Below are 18,772 nucleotides of genomic sequence, written 5' to 3'. Positions count from 1 at the left end.
ATATATAATATAATTATATAATAATTATTATTACAGTCCAAATAGCTCTATAACATCAGCAGTGTTGTGTTTTTAAGACTGTAAAAGCCTTTGGTTGTGCAGAGGCTGTTGTTCCCTGTGTGTGTGTGTGTGTGTGTGTGTGTGTGTGTGTGTGTGTGTCTGCTGCAGTAATTCAGGTCACTGTGCTTCTGTCAGGTGACTGTCACGTTCAGGGTCCTCTGCCGCCCTCAGACGGCTCAAACGTGGACTGCAGCTCTTTTCTGTCTGCATGTTTGTGGGAACTGAGTCAATATTACTTCAAAGGAAAAGTCCCTCACGTGCTGCTACATATATGTTCTGTTCTCCGAGGCAGTGGCATGCACACACTTTTTGAAGGGCAGGGGTGAAATGTAAAGAAAAAAGGGCACATATAATGCGTCCTCGCCACTGATAAGGGCACTTAGCACAAGTTTTGGCTCCTAGAGAGCACTTTAGGACACGTTTTGGCTCTTAAAGGGCACTTAGCACAAGTTTTGGCTCCTAGAGAGCACTTTAGGACACGTTTTGGCTCCTAGAGAGCACTTTAGCACACGTTTTGGCTCCTAGAGGGCACTTTAGCACACATTTTGGCTCCTAGAGGGCCCTTTAGCACACATTGTGGCTCCTAGAGGACACTTTAGCACACATTTTGGCTCCTAGAGGACACTTTAGCACACGTTTTGGCTCTTAAAGGGCACTTCAGCACTTGTTTTGGCTCCTAGAGGGCAGTTTAGCACACATTTTGGCTCCTAGAGGGCCCTTTAGCACACATTGTGGCTCCTAGAGAACACTTTAGCAAACATTGTGGCTCCTAGAGGACACTTTAGCACACGTTTTGGCTCTTAAAGGGCACTTCAGCACTTGTTTTGGCTCCTAGAGGGCAGTTTAGCACTCGTTTTGGCTCCTAGAGGCTACGTTAGCACGCGTTTCGGCTCCTAGAGGGCACTCTAGCATGCGTTTTGGCTCCTAGAGGGCCAAAAGAGGGCCTCCTCCTACCCCCTTAGAGCCCGTGGAAAGGGCGTTTTTTGCTTTGGTTTGATTCATTTATTTATCAACTATTATAACTTTGTCTTTTATTTTTAACATGTAAGCAATGAAAACAATCAATATCAGAACCATGACTGTTGTAATCACTTTCTCTACAGTTTTGGTCTTAAGCTTGTTTGGACTCTTGTTTGACTAAATAAAAGTCATAATCAGCCTTAAAACCGCCAACATGTGTCACCAAATAATGTCAACTCCTCTTCACGTCCTTATTGTAGCGGGAAATAAGGTCCCCCCTGTAGTCACTCTTTCTTGTGACTGGATCAGCTGACTCAGACTTGGCAAATACCTGCAGTACGATTATCTCGTGTGAGAGAAGACTTACAGCAAATCCCCCAGTAATGAAATGGAAAACTAGAGCAGCACAGTTGTGAATTCTTGTCATTGATTCATTTATTTACAAAAAACCCAGAAAAAAAACATGTTTATAATGAAAAGACAACGTAGGGTCAAACAGAGACAACACACCACGTTTTCATGTGACATAGTTTAAAAAAAGGGGGGGGGGGGGGAAGGAACAAAACTTTGTTTAGGGGTCTACCAGAAGAATGATGTTGCAGTCTGCATTCTCCAAAAGATAAAATAGGACCACGACTCTTCCTTTTTCATTTCCTGTTGTGGCTCGTTCTCCGGTGGCGTTCGTGCGTCTCTAGAACTTGAACTCTTTGTATTTCTTGGCACCGCCTCGTGTGTCCTGCGGCTGGGCCTTCCTCTTCTTTTGCTGTACAGTGACGAGCGGAACAGAGAGGTTATTAATATTCAAATGTCGCCGTAAAGGAAAAAAGAAAACACAGTCATGTTTCTTTCCTACGTAGCAGGTGATCAGTTTGCCGTGGGGCTTAAATATAATGATGCGGCTGGTCAAAGTGCTATAACTGGTCTCTTTACCTTCTGTTTGGCGGCGTGCTCGGCCACCATGTCGCTGAAGTCCTCTTTCTCCACCTGCGCCTGCTGTTCTCGGACGTGCTCCTCGTACTTCTGCGTCATGGCCATGGGGTCCAGCTCCAGCTCCTCTGGTGCCAGGGCCACCTCCACGCCCTGGGACTCCTGGCCTCCGCCCGCCTTACGACCTACCATGGCCTTGTAGAAGGCAGAGGGGAAGTGTTTTAAAAAGGAACGGCTACACACAGAACATCGCGGAATTTGACGCACGCTACGCACGTACAAACGGACAACAGAGCGGCCTTACCCCTGACACGTCGTAGATGTGCGTTGAGGCCATCATGGCTGCTCCTACGGGGCCGGTTCGTCTCTCTGGGAGCACAGTGAAGAGCTGTGGCGTTTCGTTTCTGTGAACATATAACAGCACAGTGTTTTAGCTTATAACAAATGGTAAATTGTAAATGGAAATGTACTTAGAAAGCGCCTTTCTAGTCTTCTGACTACTCAAGGCGCTTTACTTGTCACATTCACCCGGATGGCAGTGAACATCTACATACCATCAAATCTAACCATTCGCATCACATTTACACACCCATGCGCAGCACGGGGAGCAATTCGGGGAGCAATTCAAATGGAGGACGACCCACTCTGCCGCTGAGCCACAGCCGCCGGTCCAAATTAACATGATTTGAAAGCTGGACAGTATGTCGAAATGATTGTTGGTTACAGACTAATGTGGCTGGTGGTCACATCTAGTTGAGCTTATACGGACGCTTGGAGGACAAAGATTCATACCACAAGAAATACGGAGGAACAAGAAAAATACTTTATAATATAAGAGTGGTTTTCTACCCGATGAGCACAGAACAAATTACCCTTTTTGACAAATTTACAGAAGGTTTAAAGACATTTCTTCCACAGTTTTGAGTGGGAAAAGTAGTTTTAGTCAAAGCACCATTTATATAAAGAGATGTTTCTGTAAATGCTCCATAAATGTTTTTATTTTACATATTCTGAGCTCTTTCAATGTGCCCATTACCTAAGAATGAGATGTCAAACACTCCTAGTTTCTAGTCTGTTGTGAATAAAAACAGCAGGAGTTTCATTCTGTTTAAGAATGAATAAACAGGGACGTTATATCGGCAACATCGCTGTGACCACACGGAGCGACACTCACCCATCCATGGCCTCCTCGATTTTCTTCTTCCTGAGCTCGATCAGCTCTGGGGTCTCCATGCCGGCGGGTACTGATGAGAAGCCTCCGGGGGTGATGAGCCCACTGAAACACACAATGAAATACAGTAACACGATGAGTTTATCCGTGCGTGTCCGTCTCCACGAGTGCATCTTTGTACGAATGATGAGACTCAACATTGATATTTTTGTTTCTTTTCCCTGTTTGAAGTGTTGACAGTTACCGACCTGTCTGCTGGTGTGAAGAATCCCGTTTCGTCTGGTTTCTCCTCGTCGCTCTCCTCCTCCTCCTCTTCCTCTGACGACTCCTCGTCCGAAGGCTCTAGTTCTCCCCACGGTGCGTGATCCACCTCCTCCTCCTCCGCTTTTGCCTGGTCACATATTATTCAAATATTGGTCCACGGCTCAGTCATTTAACTTTTGATGACAATTTGAACTAGATGTATGACGTAAACAGCTAAGTGAAAAACAAAGAGAATATACTAGTAGAGTGGGAACATTTTACAGGGTTCCCACTCCATCTTAAACATTGAATCCAACTTTCCAGGCGAAGTTTCTTAAAATTCAAGGATTTAACAAGGCATAGTTTGAGACACGGATCACGGTTAATTACTGTAAGAACTATGGGAGACACACGTGCAGAAAAAATACCAAAAGAACTTCTACCCTTGTACAATATATATAAATTCAGGCAGTTTCAATGACCGGTGTCTATTTAAAAACACTTTGAAGGACCTGTGGGAACCATCATTTCTTCAGGACTCTGATTCTTTAACCGTAAAATATTTTCCCTTTGAAGATTTTGATCTTGCTGTTGATCGTTTGATGTTTCATAATTCATTTGTTTTAGCTTAAAAGAGGACACACAGTGGGGATAATGTACTGTAAAGACTTCCAAACCGTTCCAGGAAGAGGAAGCACATCAGTTATATGTTTGTGTGTGTGTGTGTGTGTGTGTGTGTGTGTGTGTGTGTGTGTGTGTGCGTGTATGTGCGTGCAAGAGAGTGAGAGATCCTGACCTGGAAGTCTGCAGCATTGGTCCCAAACACGTCGCCGTAAAGAGGTTTGCCCATTTCGTCAACTGGAGGCTTCCCCCAGCCCCCGGCGTGATAACCAAACGTACAGTTCTAACAGTCAGAGGAGCAAGAGGACGAAGAGCAAAAGGCCAAGTTAAACATACTGACAATAAGTACAATAATATAAATCTAACTATTATCATTCTTATTATTATTATACAGGTCAGTACTTGACTTACCTCTGGGATGGGGGAGTTGAGTCCGGGGATCTTGAGATTGGGGTAGGAGGGAGGGGGGCCGTACCTCTGCATGGCTATCAACCAGGGAGGAGGCACTTTGTGGGCGTTCTGGAGGAAGAAGAGACACTTGAATGTAAGCTCACTGACCCGCACTACAGGTTTGTTAATATAGAAACCTTGAAACAGCAGCAAAACATCAACTACTCTATTCAGATAATTTGTGTAACCCTGAGATAAGCGTCCATTCGGCATCTATTTGCCCATTTCAACTGTTGTTGTCTGCAGCTGAAGTTTCAAAAACAAAAAGCTTCCAGGGTTTATTTTTTTACAACTCTCACAATCTCAAGTGTCGTGTTCTTCTCCTCGTTCGTGAGTCTCTGAACAAACAACTCTTGTCACATATCATTTTAAAGCCTGTACATTCATACAGCAGTAACAGGGAGAGCAACAAATCCGGGTAACAGGGAAAGTGACGGAAAAGCTGGATAACATACATAACACACACAATAAGACTGGAGCAACTAGGGATGGGTTACCTCCAAGATCGAGGGATCGCATCAATTCCTAAAAGGCCAATCGAGTAGTCGTTTTTCCAAATCTATTTTTAGAACTCAACGCATCTTCCTGCAGGAATAATGATGCACAGCATACAGCCTTATGCTTATTCTCAATCAAAACAGTCAAAGTTTCCCTTTAAGGATCACAACCACAACTTTAAAACCTTGTTTCCTTACAAAAATGTAATTACATATGTGTTCTCATTCTGTTAATGATCAGTCCTGTTGTGGAGAACAGGCGCTACGCTGGCACAGAGGTGGCAGGTATCAGCAGCTGCTCAGTTTTTTGTCCGGGTGCCTGTTCGACTCCCACCACTCGAGTGGGTTTTTCTGAGGATGAATGCACGGTTCACTGAAACAAGCTTGTAGTTCGTTGAAATCCATATTTTTGAACTAGTCCTCCCCGAGTAGGGTGCCCAGTGCCTCGATGTTGCGGCAACATCACTGCACTCCCCTCCATATCGTCTGGGCCTTGCACAGTAACCCCGTCATGTAGGTCACACAACTTCTCTCAGATGGTGAGTGGGAGAGCAGGTTCCAAAAACCGAAGGTGTTTGTGTCTCAGGTCGAGCGCAGAAGAAAGAGATGCTGCGCTCACAAAAAAAAAACTTGATCTCCGTTGTTTAGCAATCGAGATATTTGAAACAAGGACTACTCGGGGAATTGATCACCCACGCCCACCCCCCAGTAGCAGCTGTAGTAGATATGCGCAGATATATTGCCCAGAGCGTGTGACATATTTGTGGAACCTCATACTGCTTAACATATACTGTATATGGTCACATTTGTGTATTTGTCCAGAGAAAGAGCACTTCATTTCAGTGAGGTTTCCTTTCCTGTAGTAGTTGCTGTTTTATTGTGTTTTGCTCAATAAATTCACAAAGAAACAGAATATTAATGGATCTTACCGGTCCGACTGGCATGCCCAGAGCGATACGCAGCTCATCAGACAGATCGCCCGGCTTCTTCTCTTTTAGACGAGTTTCAAACTCTTTCCCCTGCAGAGACACAAACAACACACAGCAGGTCACTCCTGTGGGCTTTTTTAAAGCCGCTCGCAGATTTACAGTGGAACAATGATAAAAGTTTTATCCCCAAAGGATATGAGAAAGAGTTTACTGAAAAGAGAAATGGTTACATTCTCCGGGATCAAGTACCTCGTAATACAGGTCTCCGTGGATAGTGAGTTTGGGTTTGATCTGCCATTTGAAGAAGGCGTCGTGGAGCTTCTGGTAGTCGATGTCGATCTTTCCCATCTTGGGACGAACCTTCTCCCTCATTTTGGTTTTCATGGTTTTGGCGTCCTCCTGGAAACGCAAAATTGAATTTAAAATAAAGTAGCTGTATCTGAATTTTTTCTTCTTCTTTAAACGTAGAAAAGTGTAAAGTTGCAGCTGTAACTGTAACACTGATAGTCCCTCCGGTATCTCACCTTCTCCTGCAGCGCCTCCCTCATCTCCTGGATACCCGTTTTCTTGATGAACTCGGGCAGCTCAAAGGGAGGCTTCTCTATACCTCTCTTGCCCTGCAGATACTTTCTTTTGAAGCACCAGTGGCGGGGAACCGGCACCGTGTTCCTGGTGGCCTTAAGATGGACCAGCAGCTTGGGCTCCTGGGCCGTCACATCGTGCATCTCCACCACATCTGGACGAGCGACCAGCTGGAGCAAAAGAGACGAGAAGAGACATGAGATGAAGGGTTATTGACAGTACGGAAACTCTTTTTTTAACAAGATCCTATTAGGGTCGCTGAAGGTTAAAAAATTAAAGAATTACAGAGCTGAGAGAGGGGGATATATTCAGAAAGAAATTCAGACTTATGTTGTACATTTATTAGAAGGAAAAAAAAGACATTCTCTCAGATCAAAGTGGTAAATTCAAGTTTTTTCCCCCATAAATGTATGAATTTTACAATGTCAGAGAATATTATATAATAAATAAATATTGTCAGAGTTCTTTTCTCATGAATGTCTGACTTTATAATGTCAGAACATTGTTGTTCTCTTGTAAATTTATGACTTTAATGTCAGAAAATATTAATTTTTCTTCTCATAAAAGTACTATTTTAATCTGGGAAATCCCATCATGTGGCATTTATCAAATTCCTACAATGGCCCTTATATGCCGCTGTACTTTATGAACCGCAACAACAGGATTTACAGACTCAATAAAAACTAAATCACAATTATATTTAAGGACAGGTGTTATCATCTCATCTCATCTTCAGCCTCTTATCCGGGGTCGGGTCGCAGGGGCAGCAGCTTTAGCAGGGGACCCCAAACTTCCTTTTCTCGGGCCACATTAACCAGCTCTAACTGGGGGATCCTGAGGCGTTCCCAGGCCAGTGTGGAGATATAATCTCTCCACCTGGTCCTGGGTCTTCCCTGAGGCCTCCTCTCAGCTGGACGTGCCTGGAACACCTCCCTAGGGAGGCGCCCAGGGGGCATCCTTACTAGATGATCCTGAACCACCTCAACTGGCTCCTTTCAACGCAAAGGAGCAGCGGCTCTACTCCGAGTTCCTCACGGATGCTGAACTTCTCACCCTCTCTCTAAGGGAGACTCCAGCCAATTTATGACTACTAGCCTTAATTTACCTGTTTGAGTTCGGCCACAGTCAGCCTGTTCATCCTCCTCATCTTCTTCTTTGAGAGTTTAGGTACATCTGGTCTCATATCCTGTGCGTGAAAAAAGATTTTAAAATGTTTTACATGTAAACCGACAGGGTTTTGCTCCAAACGGAAGGAAGGATTCAAACCTCGTCGCTGTCGTCGCTGTCTTTCTTCTCATCCTCGAAGCCCTTTTTCCGCAGCACGGCCTGCTTCTCGGGCTCCTTCTCTGGCTCCTTTTCCTTCTCTTTCTTCACATCATCAGTCAGCTAAAAGAGAGAGAGAGGGGGAAATGCATTACAGCTAAACTGCAGCCATAAAACACCTGAAAGCAACACAAATACTCTCCCCCTGAGTACCGTAAGTCACTAGTGCCCTAAAGTCACCTTGAACGCCTCGAAGATCCTCTTGAAGAAGATGTAGTTGGGGTCGTAGATCTCTGGCTCCTCTGTGATGTACTCGATCTCTACCTCTGGCTCCTTCTCTTTTTCTTTCGCTTTGTCTTTATCTTTATCTTTATCTTTGTCTTTGTCTTTCTCCTTCTCTTTGTCTTTCTCTTTGTCACCGCCCTCCTTCTTCTGCTGCTGCTCATGCTCCTTTTTCTCCAGGGCTCGCTTCTTCTTGTTCTTCTTCTTGCGGTTTCGGCGTCTGCGGTTTTTCTGAAGGAAAATATCAAAAGGTTAAAATAAATGTGCGTCCGTTTAGGCTCACAATAACACATTTGTCCTCATATATGAACGTGATAATATCCAAGAAGATAACTTCACAGCTGCTGAATCTGTGTATTTACCTCTGAATTACCGTAAAACAAAGAGTAGAGTGCTATATTAGCAGCAACATCACAAGAACAGCTGCCTTGTATTACTGGAAATACGGGGAGAGAAAAGACTTACATCCTTCTTAGATATCTGACCGTCATCGTCTTCTGTCTCAGACATGACGGGTGCAGAGGAGTTGTTCATGTCCATATCTGCTCCCTCATCGTCTTCCTCTTCTGACAGGAATGGAACAGAAACAGACAAATCAGATTAGAAACCAGAATACCACCACGTACCAACTGCACCTCAAGTTCTACTCTTCCGACAGACAAATATTACAGTCAAACCTCGGGTAACGGCTGTACTGACCTGCGGGGTCGGTGAGCTGCTCCTGTCTGATCTCCTTCAGCTGGAGGATCTTCTCTAGGGCCTGAGGGATCTTGGGCCCGCTGACGCTCACCTCCTCGCTCTGCCAGGACTGAACGGAAGCAAAATAAACTTGTTTCTAAAAATGTAACACAGGTAGTCTCCTGCTGTCAATCATTAAAGCTAATACCCCAATCCATCCCTCAGCTTCAATTGGGACAATAATGTACGCACATGTATTTCATTCTTGTATAACTAAAACAAGTCATTAATAGTGTTATCTACACTATTTTGTGTTCACTCTAATAGTATGGCGCATGAAGGATCCAGGTAAACGAGTTGCATTTGCCTTGACTTAGGCCTAGTCCACACAAACACGGGTGTTTTTGAAACCAAACTTTTTTGGCCCACAGGTAAAAAAAATTCCCCGTTCACACCACCGATGTGATAAAAAATCTCTCTGTCCACACGAAACCGCTAAATCCGCCTTAAACTATGTCGTGCACATGCCAAAGCAGGAGGTTCATACCGGAAAAATAACAATGGCGAACCGAGGCCAGTCCATCGGCCAGGCAGATTCACACACAAAGTGCTGAAACGCTGTTTAATTGCACCAGTATTTTAGCTAGGTCTTCCATAACAGCAACTCTGTCAGCTGGTCACATCAAGAGCGCTCCACAAGTCTCCGTGGATACAACTGACTGTTTAATGACGCATGGTGAGAGGTGAAACCATGTTGACAAGAAACTGCGGTTTTCCTCCGTTTTCCTGTCCACTCATGACTGCTGAAACCGGACTTTTCGAAAAAGCTCACCCTGGACTCCGGTAACAAAAAAAACGTTCAGGAGCCCACAACCGCGGTTACGTGTTGATGAAAGGTCAAACCGTGCAGAGAAACATACAAGTTTCAAAAATACCTGCGTTCGTATAATCGGCCCCTTATGAGACATTTCAAAAACACACCTCTCTGTTGTCTTCTCCTGGAGGAGGTGGCACTCTCTGTTTCTGAGTCGGCATGATACTGACACCAGGAGGCAGCGGCCCACGAGGATCCATACCTGAAAAAAAGACAGATTACAGGTGTTAAAAAACTGCATTTATACCAAACACTGTGGTATAAAAAGTCCCTAAAACCTAAAGCCCTGCCTCAGAGTACAGATGAAACCACCAGTCATCTGCACTTATCCAATAATAAGAATAAGAAATCTGAACGGAATTACTAACATACCTCTCACTGCGCCCATAGGGGGCATTGCTCTGGGCCCCGGACCCTGCTGCATCCCCTGCTGACGCTCCTGCTCCATCATCACTGCGGCCTGATAGACAACAAGGAAGAAAATGGACTTTAAATACATGTTTAAAGACAAGGAGTAGAATCAAGCGTGTACAAACAAAAAAGAGGAGAGAACAGACTGGATGCATGTTAGTGTTTGTGTTCTGTCAGTAAACGTCACCTGCTGCTTGGCTCTCTCCTCCTGCTGTAACACCATGGCTGCTCTGTGCTGGGCCATCTTCAGCTGATCATCCTGCGACAGGCCGGGAGGGGGCAAACCCGGGGGTTCTAAGCCCATGTGGATGCCCGGTGGAGGGGGTCCTCCGGGCATCATGCTCATAGCCTGAAGCATGCCTATACCAGGGGGCATGGGTGGCATGGGCATCGGGGGCAAGGGAGGGATACCTGACATCTGGAGAGGAGGAAACAGGAGAACGTAAGGATAATGGGAGGTTCATGGCTTCATTCTTATTATTCCTTAATTCATTAAACATTAACGCAATGTAAATAAAGTAAAGAGAGAGGGGGAGATATTAAGGCGCTCTTCTGTTTTGCATCTCTAAATGACACTTATTCTCATACAGAAATCAGAAAATGGTGCACAATAAAATTAAATACACATATAAAACATTCCATGCATTATCAGCTATGTTTTGCATTTGATGTGTAACATTTACCTGGGAGCCCATTGATTTGTCATCATTAGGTTTGCTGAGGAGGATCCCAGTCTGCAGAGAGAGACGTGCACAAATGAGAGAGCTTAAGTATCTGAGACAGCAATTGTTCAGAAGAGGGGATACTAGGCTCTCTTCACAGCTACGTTTGACACATGCATGAGATGCAGACACTCTGCTACATGGTTAATACTAAAGGCATACATTTACCTGAATCATGTAGCCCTTCAGTCTGTCCATCAGCTCCTCTCTGGGACCTGGAGGATAATGACAAATTATTAAAAGGGGTGACTTATAATTTAGTTATTTGCAAAATTACAAAAAACAACAACTGCAGAAAAACAACAACAGAAGAAAAAAAAGCAAGTTGTGCAGGTGAGATTAAAAAGCAAAACCCTCGATAAGTATAATGAGTAAATGTAATCCGCAAAAGTAAACAAACAAGCAAACACAATCAAAAACAGTCATAAAGGAAGACATCAGCTGTTAATAACAGGTTTGTTATAATGTTATAATAAAGCTCCAACACTTCTTTGAATGTAATGTGTTAAGTAACTAGTTAACTTGACTAGTTAAGCCCTCAGCAACATTAAACTGACTAACGGATAAGTTAGCTAACTGACAAGTGCTTACACGACCCTTCATCATAGTTAGCCTGCAAGCTAACAGCTAAATCAATGGGCTACTCACCTACCGGAGCACATACACGTTGTTAGTGCTGTTTTTAACACATTATATCGGTTAACTGCTTGCATAAGTAGATACTAAATGTATATTTCAAAGAATAATAATAAATACACCACAGGCCTAACTTTAGCTCATAGCAACGGAGGTGTTACGTTATGCTATTTAGCGTTAGCAACTCGTTAGCTCCTGTTAGCTAAACACAGTCGCTCTTCCAGTGCGCTGCCCGTCTTTCCCGGTCTTTTCTTACCCATCGTGGGCGCTCCCAGCTCCGCCAGCTTGGACTGAAGCTCCGGGTGGCTCCATGTGTTCAACGCCGCAATAGCGCTGCCTAAATCGGACGGGAGGGATTCGGTGCCCGGTGGTCCGTCGGAAGCCATGTTCAGGTTCTCTCAACGGAACAACGGCGGAGGCGAGGAAACACACGCGAGCTGCGCACAACCGGGACTAGCGCTAAGCATGACGGGAAAACACGCTGCCGCACTGCCTGCTGGGACATGAAGTCCGAAAGGAGCAACATAGCGTTTCCTAGTTTTAGCCTCTAGATGTCAGTGTTGACACCTTGAATCTTGCTTAACACCCCTCTAATCTTTTTTTATGGGTCAGTATGAATGTATGCAAACATTATTAAAGGTTGAATATATAGAATCTTTATTAAAAGCTTTATATTTTTTAAAATGAATACACCTAGAGGGCGTTTTGAGGGGTACAAAATGAAAGTATTGCTTTTCCATAAAGAATGTATTTAGTCTGAATATATATTTTAAAAATGTTTCACAATGACTTTCTGTCACGTTCTGTTAACATTGTACCAGCCAATAGTTGGGCATTGCAGGTTGCCAGGGTTGTCTGTTGTTGGGTGCAGCTACTGTAGGCTGGCACTGGGTGAAATGGAGTTTACCAATCCTGCAGCTGCGTTATTTGTCCCGGCAGCTGAGTGACCGGAGACGGGCAAAAACCAGAGTCAATATAGGCCAAGCATTCACTCCATGGACTGAGATAAAGGAGTTCAACGGCAATAAAACGCACGCCCAAATGGCTACGCTTCTCCTTGATCGGTTAGCTAACTTTCATGTTTACTTAGCTGTAACGGCTAACGCTAACTGTCAGTTACCAACTCTAATACTTGTTTTTATGGTGTGATTTGCCAGAGGGGATGGGTTCAAACAGGCAACTCAAAATGGACCACAAAGAGAAACAAAAGGACCACATAGAAAACAGTCTCAAAATAAGTGCACAATGACCACAAAAGAGACCAAAATGACTAAAAGTCGAATCTTTGAATTTGGGTGTCTTGTTCCTACGTAGACAGAGTGAGGGGCCTCTCGCATGTCTGTGCCCAGGGGCCCATTATCTCATAACACGTCCATGCATTCAACACCAAAGGACTGAACTGCTTGATCCACTACTAGAACATGAAAGCAGACTGTATAAAGCCCTCCCTCTCACTGTAGTGTGGTATATGACTTGAGGGCACTGCGCAGGCGCGGTGCGAAGTGTGCGCACACAGATGAGGGCAGAGGCAGCAGGGCGTTTCTAAATAATAATCGCTGTGAGAGAACAGGGGAGGGGTCCGACCTACACTCAAACATGGAAGGAAAGCCAAATTGCGTATTGAATGTCTGAAATATCTGCATTTTAAAGGAAACACCCGGAGAGGTAAATATAAAAATCCCCTTCATTAACACTGGTTCTCACTGTGCGTGTTCAGTGTGTGTCGCGCTGCAGGGACGCACGGGCTGTACCTCGTTATGATTGAACTTTTTTTTGGAGGAGAGCTTGGAGTTTTGCGAGTCCTGTTGTGCAAACTGCAAGCGATCGTGTAGGACCGACCCCTCACGGTCGCTCACAACTTTCTGAACACCTTAAAACGCGTGAAATCTGCGCGGTTATTACTATAATTATTGTTATTATCATTATCGTTTGCATGATGCATTTCTCCCTGATCACTGTACACGGATACCAGCTTCGATGACGCTGAAGTGAAACGGAAAAGGGGTTGCCCAGCTGTTCGCGTTGGTCAACTTGAGAAAGTTGCATTCTTGACAGCTGGGCAACTGTACGTCCTCTCCCAGGGACCACACCTACTGTACCATCAGGGCTCGTCTTGCGTGAGCCATGCGCGAGGAGCATATATGCCCTAAAATATAAAGTGGCTTGATATTCATCCGCCTATAATTAAACCACTCAAAGTAGAAAGTTCCTCCTGCACGCACAGCTAGAAAACCCCATCTCTACATCCTGCAGTTTTGATAAAGATCACTGTAAGAGTCAGCATTTTTTATCCTCCCCACCGGACACTGTGCGTGTCTGGTTTCAGGTCTATTTTGCTCCGTGGCTCTTAAAGCAAACTCGTTTCATCAGTGTTTGGAATATGAACCCCTGCATGCAGAAATACACCAGAGGCAGGTCTGAATGCTTACTCACAGAGCAAACACTGGACCCCCACACGCAGGGGCGGATTAAGGCGGTCATGGGCCCCTAGGCTACTGTTTGTTTGCCCCCCCCCCCACACATTATTAATCATGCTTTATCAGAAAACAGAAGAACAGAAGAAGAGTCCGCAACAATGAAAAATCCTGTCGATTTAGGAATTTTCTTCAGTAGATCTTTGTCCCGTTGTTCTTTAAGTCGATGTACGTTTCTTTTTCGTGCTCTGTTCTGACATTTTGCCGCTGTACTAACAGTGAGTGACGTGTTATTTGACAACAAAACTGACCTTATCAGAGTGTGTAAAGGTGCTTGAAATCCTTGAAAATGCTTGGGTTTTAATGTTGTGTTTGCAAGGTTTGAAAAGGGCATGAATTTTGGATAAAGTGCTTGAAAATGCTTGAAATTGTATCTGTATTGCATTTCTTCCACAACAAGTTTAATTTAATTTCCCATCCTTCTGGTATTGCAAAACACAATTTTATTAGTTTGAAGCGTAATACCAGCGTAATATCTCGTTTAATATGATAAAAAAAAAGATAAAATAATAATTTCCAATAATATATGAATATATTTCCTCATCTATTTGAATGATCTCCAGCAGAGAATATGTATCTGTGGTGTAATTTAGCTCCGTGTAAGTGCTGGTGAAAAAGTGTGGTGGCTTTTCCTTTATGTGTCTGGACATGAAGTCTACTGCATGTCACGTCGCATGAATGTCACTACCTGCACTGAGGTGGAGTGTGTGTGTGTGTGTGTGTGTGTGTGTGTGTGTGGGGGGGGGGGGGGTGTAAGGGGGGTATCTAAGTGAAATTCACATGTGAGGGGGAATTAAATATTCATTAGAGCCAGATTGAACGCACGCTGGGCAGAGTGGGCCCCGATAACACGCAGCAGAGATAAAAAAAAATAACCATCAAATGTTTGGGATATTAGCGGAGCACTTGGTACAGTAATGCTAGGAAACATTTTTCGTTAGCGGTCAAAGATGTCTATGTCCACAAAAATGTAATTTGAAGTAGTGAGAAGTCTTTTTGCGGCTCTTCCTCCCCAATCTCTGTCCTCAGCCAATCAGGACGCTCTCCCTCTCTGAACTGACCTGTGATTGGCCAAAGTCTTCTGTCACAGGCTAGATTTTGTAAAGCCTGAGAACAGCCAAGTCAGAGGAACACAAAACGAAGAGAGGAAGTCCAGTTTTCTCTCAGGACACTTAAATTACAATATGATTAAAGATTATTATGGATTTTTTTTACCCAACAATGTCAAAAATGAACTTCCTACCCCAGGTTTAAGTTGTCTAAATAAATGATTTGTTAAGTTTTGGACTTTTTTAAGAGTGGTTTATAGGGCTGAGCGATATGGCCAAAATCTTCAATCTCGATATTGGTAATTTCATATTTCTATAACAATAAATTCACTTCAATAAATAAGTAGTCTAATGACATAACCGCACAGAAAAGCCTATTTTTCTATACTCCCGTGTGAATTAGTATTGGTATTGTCTCGTTTAATTAAGAACTTTTGTGCAAAATAAATATTACTTGAAGTGTAGTCCAAATAATGTGAATATCAACACAGTTCTGTCACTGGTTTTTCAATCATGAAAAAAAAGATATAAAAAATCTACGCCATAGACATTTTCATGTAGTTTTGGCAATATATAACTTCCTTCTTCTATCACTCTTTATCTAGATATATTACGATATCTTCCTTCGTAGGTGAAGCATTTTTTAAATTAAAAAAATATATATTTCAGATACATTTCCTGTGAAGTTTGAGTCATCGCCTCGCCATTGCCAATTAAGACAACGTTATTGTGTATCACAAAATATGTTTTTTTTGCACGCTATCAATTCTATTGAAAGACATTAAAGTATTACACTGAATTATCGCCCAGCCCTATGCTTTACGGAACGGGCCCCAGGATTTCCTGACCTTTGTTGTTCCTAAGAGCTCTTGCTTAGCCTAGAGCCATTGTTTTAGGCTAGCCTGACTTGATGTGACACTATAAAACCTCGCTCTGAATGATCTAGAAACATCTACATCTCGTCAACATCTGTCTCCAATGTGTAGTGAATAAACTCATCGGAACCAGCCCCAGAATTGGACCTGAAAGGACTTATTCTTCCAAACTAGCTACAGCTGCTAGTACTGCTAGCTAGCTGTAGCAGCCTTGTAGCAGTTAGAATAATAATAATAATTGTAGTGCTCTTGCTAGTGGTAGTAGTTGGTTTATTTCTTGCTAGCAGCAGCAGCAGTAGTGAAACCATAGTTAAAGCATTAATTCTATTTCTCAGTCTGCCTCGGGGCAGCTGTGACTACTACGTAGTTTACCACCACCATGTACGTCTGTGTGAATGGAACCTGGACTCTGTAAAGCGCCTTGAGCACTGAGAAAGGTGCTATATGAATCAAAGCCATAATAAAGCCTTAATAGTTTAAAACGGTTCTTCACAGTCTGTAAAGTTGCACCTGTAAATGTACGTGTTCTGTGCTCCGGCTCTTGTTTAGCTGGAACAGTCGGCGAATTGGGATGTTTTCAATAGGCGTGGTTCAAAGTGAGCAGTGGAAACTCTAACTGCGTCTCCCTGAGCCAATAAGAGCCAATAAGAGCTTCTCTCTGGCTTCTGTTGTGACTGACAGCCTCGAGACTCTCGACACAGGAAGAGTGTTGCGTTTGGATAGTGGAGAGTTGAGGTAGCAAAAAAATTAAAAAAAGGGAGAGGTGTTAAAAATAAACTGCTTCTCTGTGTCGGGAGTAAATAAAGAGACAGGAAGAGGCAAAGCGAGGAACGACAAAGATAGACGAACTGAGATGAACTGTTTCACAAGCTCCGGTTCTGTCAAGAGCCTTCGGTGGCACTAACGGCAGTTTACACTTCCTCCTCCCCGGCGCTGCTTAATTAAAGAGTCGGTGAGAGCTTTTGCTTGTTCTGTTGTTCTGAACCTCGTGTTGCCTTCATTGTGCATCAAAATTCAACACCCCCAACCACCCCTACCCCAACCCCCACAACCACACGCAGAGCTACCATCCACCTCATCTGATTAAACATTGACTTTGACAGGTGTGATACGTTCCTGACTGTGCAAAGTAAAAGTAGCACGTATCTGCCTATTGTGACTAATCCCTTTGCTATGCACAGGGCATGTGTGTGTATACAGTCCACTGAAAAGAAATAGGCAGGGCTCTTTGTCTTTTTAAACCCTGAATACATGTAAAGAGGGTGTATATGGCTGCTTCTTTTGCGTTACGTACACAGGTGGAGAGCTATGTATGGACATGCACACTTTCCCTGATCAGTATCTAAACTTTGACTTCTCTCTTTTAGATTTTACCCGCTGCTGGGACAAGGAACAGGCCCGGAAACAAGGCATCTGGACAAACAAGTAGCTGTGATTGTTGCTCACCGGGACCATCTGCTTGTGCTGCGAGGAGGACGTCCCTCTCCAGAGCCTGTAAAGCTTCTACATCTTGAACCCCTACACACTCGTGATTGTTATTGCATCCGAAGCATCGGGCTACAGCAGAGCCACAAGTACCACAAACCAAGCAGCAGCCCGGTCAATATTTAATCGCTTCTTAATGGCCCGAGATGTTTCATTCTGATTGAGCCTCGAAGCCATCACCTCTTTATATCAGATCAGCGCCGCCGCAGTGCTTTACATCAGAACTGTAGCTACATTAATTATTGACTCAATCACACATACAAACGTCCACATCCACACGCACGAGCTGCCAAAAGAAAGTGACAGCTGACCCTACGGTAGACTCCAAGAGCTCAGCATGGAGGAGCGCATTTACGCGACAGGCATGGCCGCCAAGCTGAGGAGCCAGTGGGATCGCGACGACGGTCTGGGACAGAATCACAAGGCGGTGAAGTTTCTGGGTCAGGACTACGAGAGTCTGAAAGCCCAGAGCCTCCAGAGCAGGAGGCTGTTTGAGGATAGCTTGTTCCCGTGTGCCGCATCGTCTCTGGGATTCAACGAGCTCGGACCGAGATCCTCCAAGACCTCCGGAGTCCGCTGGTTGAGGCCCCCGGTGAGAAAGGGAAAGGGGTCCGAGTGGTTCTGCTGAAAATGTGTCTTAGCAGGGATGTTATTGTCAATTCTGAATTACACACTTGTTTTTTTAGTGGAGCAGTTCATAAAATGATAAATGATCACCTAAAAAATCTTCTTTAAAAGTTTGTTGAACATGACATTAACTGAGCAGGGCTTAGCGATAGTGGTGATACAATATAATGATATAGAAATGTCTATTGTATATGTTTTTCTCTCTTGTTTCTATCACAATGTTGAAAAACCAGAGTCCAAAATACATTATGGCAATATTTACGCCATTTGGACGCCGCTTTATGTTCTGATCCTTGCATCTTAGGTTAGTTTTGCACTAAATTGCTCAATAAAATGACAAAATACAAAGTACTTTTCATTTAATTCAGACAGGAGTGTACAAAAATAGGCGTTACCATGGAAACATATATTGTTATCGAGATATAACAGACTTTAAAACACATTTAATCAGGTTATGTCATTAACGTTAAAGTTACATTACCTTACAAAGTCACAGCTATAAAAATTTTAATTTTCTCTATCGTTTCTATCACAATGTTGAAAAAATAGTGCCCAAAATGCATTACGTCAATATTGGATGCCTATCTCTGCTTCATAAGAAACTTTAGCAGTTGGTGTATTCAAGTGCCGTTGGAAAGCTCCAACAACTGACAGCTGGGATGCCAAACATGCAGCCTTTTTAATGCAAAAAGCTATTAAATGAATGTATGTATTTTATTTCAAAGTCTTTATTTTTTTTAATTCACTTCTTGGTCTGATTTCCCAACAATAAGCATTCAACCAGCACTTAAACCTGGCACCTGAAACCCCTAAAAACAATCCATAATTTAAACTGCTTTACCATGCATGGGTGACAAAGCATTTGTACCAAAGTAAGTTAGAATAAACTGTAAAGTTATTGTGATTTAGGGAGAAAACCTGCAAAAAGCTGTGCAGGAAAACACTAAACTCTCCGC

General features: G+C 43.6%; 2 protein-coding genes across 2 annotated transcripts in view; one reads left to right on the top strand and one right to left on the bottom strand.

Annotated features, from left to right (window-relative positions):
- Positions 1 to 1,445: 1,445 nt before the first annotated feature.
- On the bottom strand, positions 1,446 to 11,704 carry sf3b2 (splicing factor 3b, subunit 2). Its single transcript, XM_083937542.1, has 21 exons — positions 11,563 to 11,704; positions 10,839 to 10,885; positions 10,632 to 10,682; positions 10,136 to 10,366; positions 9,910 to 9,997; positions 9,645 to 9,739; positions 8,685 to 8,793; positions 8,451 to 8,551; positions 7,944 to 8,216; positions 7,707 to 7,826; positions 7,546 to 7,626; positions 6,383 to 6,610; positions 6,108 to 6,257; positions 5,859 to 5,948; positions 4,394 to 4,501; positions 4,158 to 4,265; positions 3,367 to 3,509; positions 3,122 to 3,223; positions 2,252 to 2,351; positions 1,951 to 2,142; positions 1,446 to 1,783 (listed from the first exon to the last, which is right to left on the bottom strand). The coding sequence occupies exons 1-21, from the start codon at positions 11,690 to 11,692 to the stop codon at positions 1,712 to 1,714; spliced, it is 2,619 nt and encodes an 872-aa protein (XP_083793668.1). The 5' UTR covers positions 11,693 to 11,704; the 3' UTR covers positions 1,446 to 1,711.
- Positions 11,705 to 12,812: 1,108 nt separating this feature from the next.
- Positions 12,813 to 18,772, top strand: part of capn1 (calpain 1) — a 34,760-nt gene continuing 28,800 nt past the window's right edge. The window contains exons 1-2 of the mRNA XM_083937141.1: positions 12,813 to 12,971; positions 17,072 to 17,781. Of these exons, the coding sequence (XP_083793267.1) occupies positions 17,527 to 17,781 (255 nt within the window). The 5' untranslated portion in view covers positions 12,813 to 12,971; positions 17,072 to 17,526. The remainder of the gene's footprint in view (positions 12,972 to 17,071; positions 17,782 to 18,772) is intronic.

Source organism: Echiichthys vipera (genome assembly GCF_963691815.1).
Source record: "Echiichthys vipera genome assembly, chromosome: 22".
NCBI classification, from domain to species: domain Eukaryota; kingdom Metazoa; phylum Chordata; class Actinopteri; order Perciformes; family Trachinidae; genus Echiichthys; species Echiichthys vipera.
Note: the sequence above shows the minus strand (reverse complement) of the source record. Positions and strands in the feature narration are given on the sequence as shown.

Bases quoted from the DNA above. Each gene is read 5' to 3' on its own strand.
- sf3b2 (XM_083937542.1), bottom strand. From the start codon at position 11,692: ATGGCTTCCGACGGACCACCGGGCACCGAATCCCTCCCGTCCGATTTA. The intron at 7,827-7,943 runs GTGACTTTAGGG...TCTCTCTTTTAG, and splicing joins GGATCTTCGAGGCGTTCAAG to CTGACTGATGATGTGAAGAA. The intron at 5,949-6,107 runs GTACTTGATCCC...GTGTCTCTGCAG, and splicing joins ACGGAGACCTGTATTACGAG to GGGAAAGAGTTTGAAACTCG.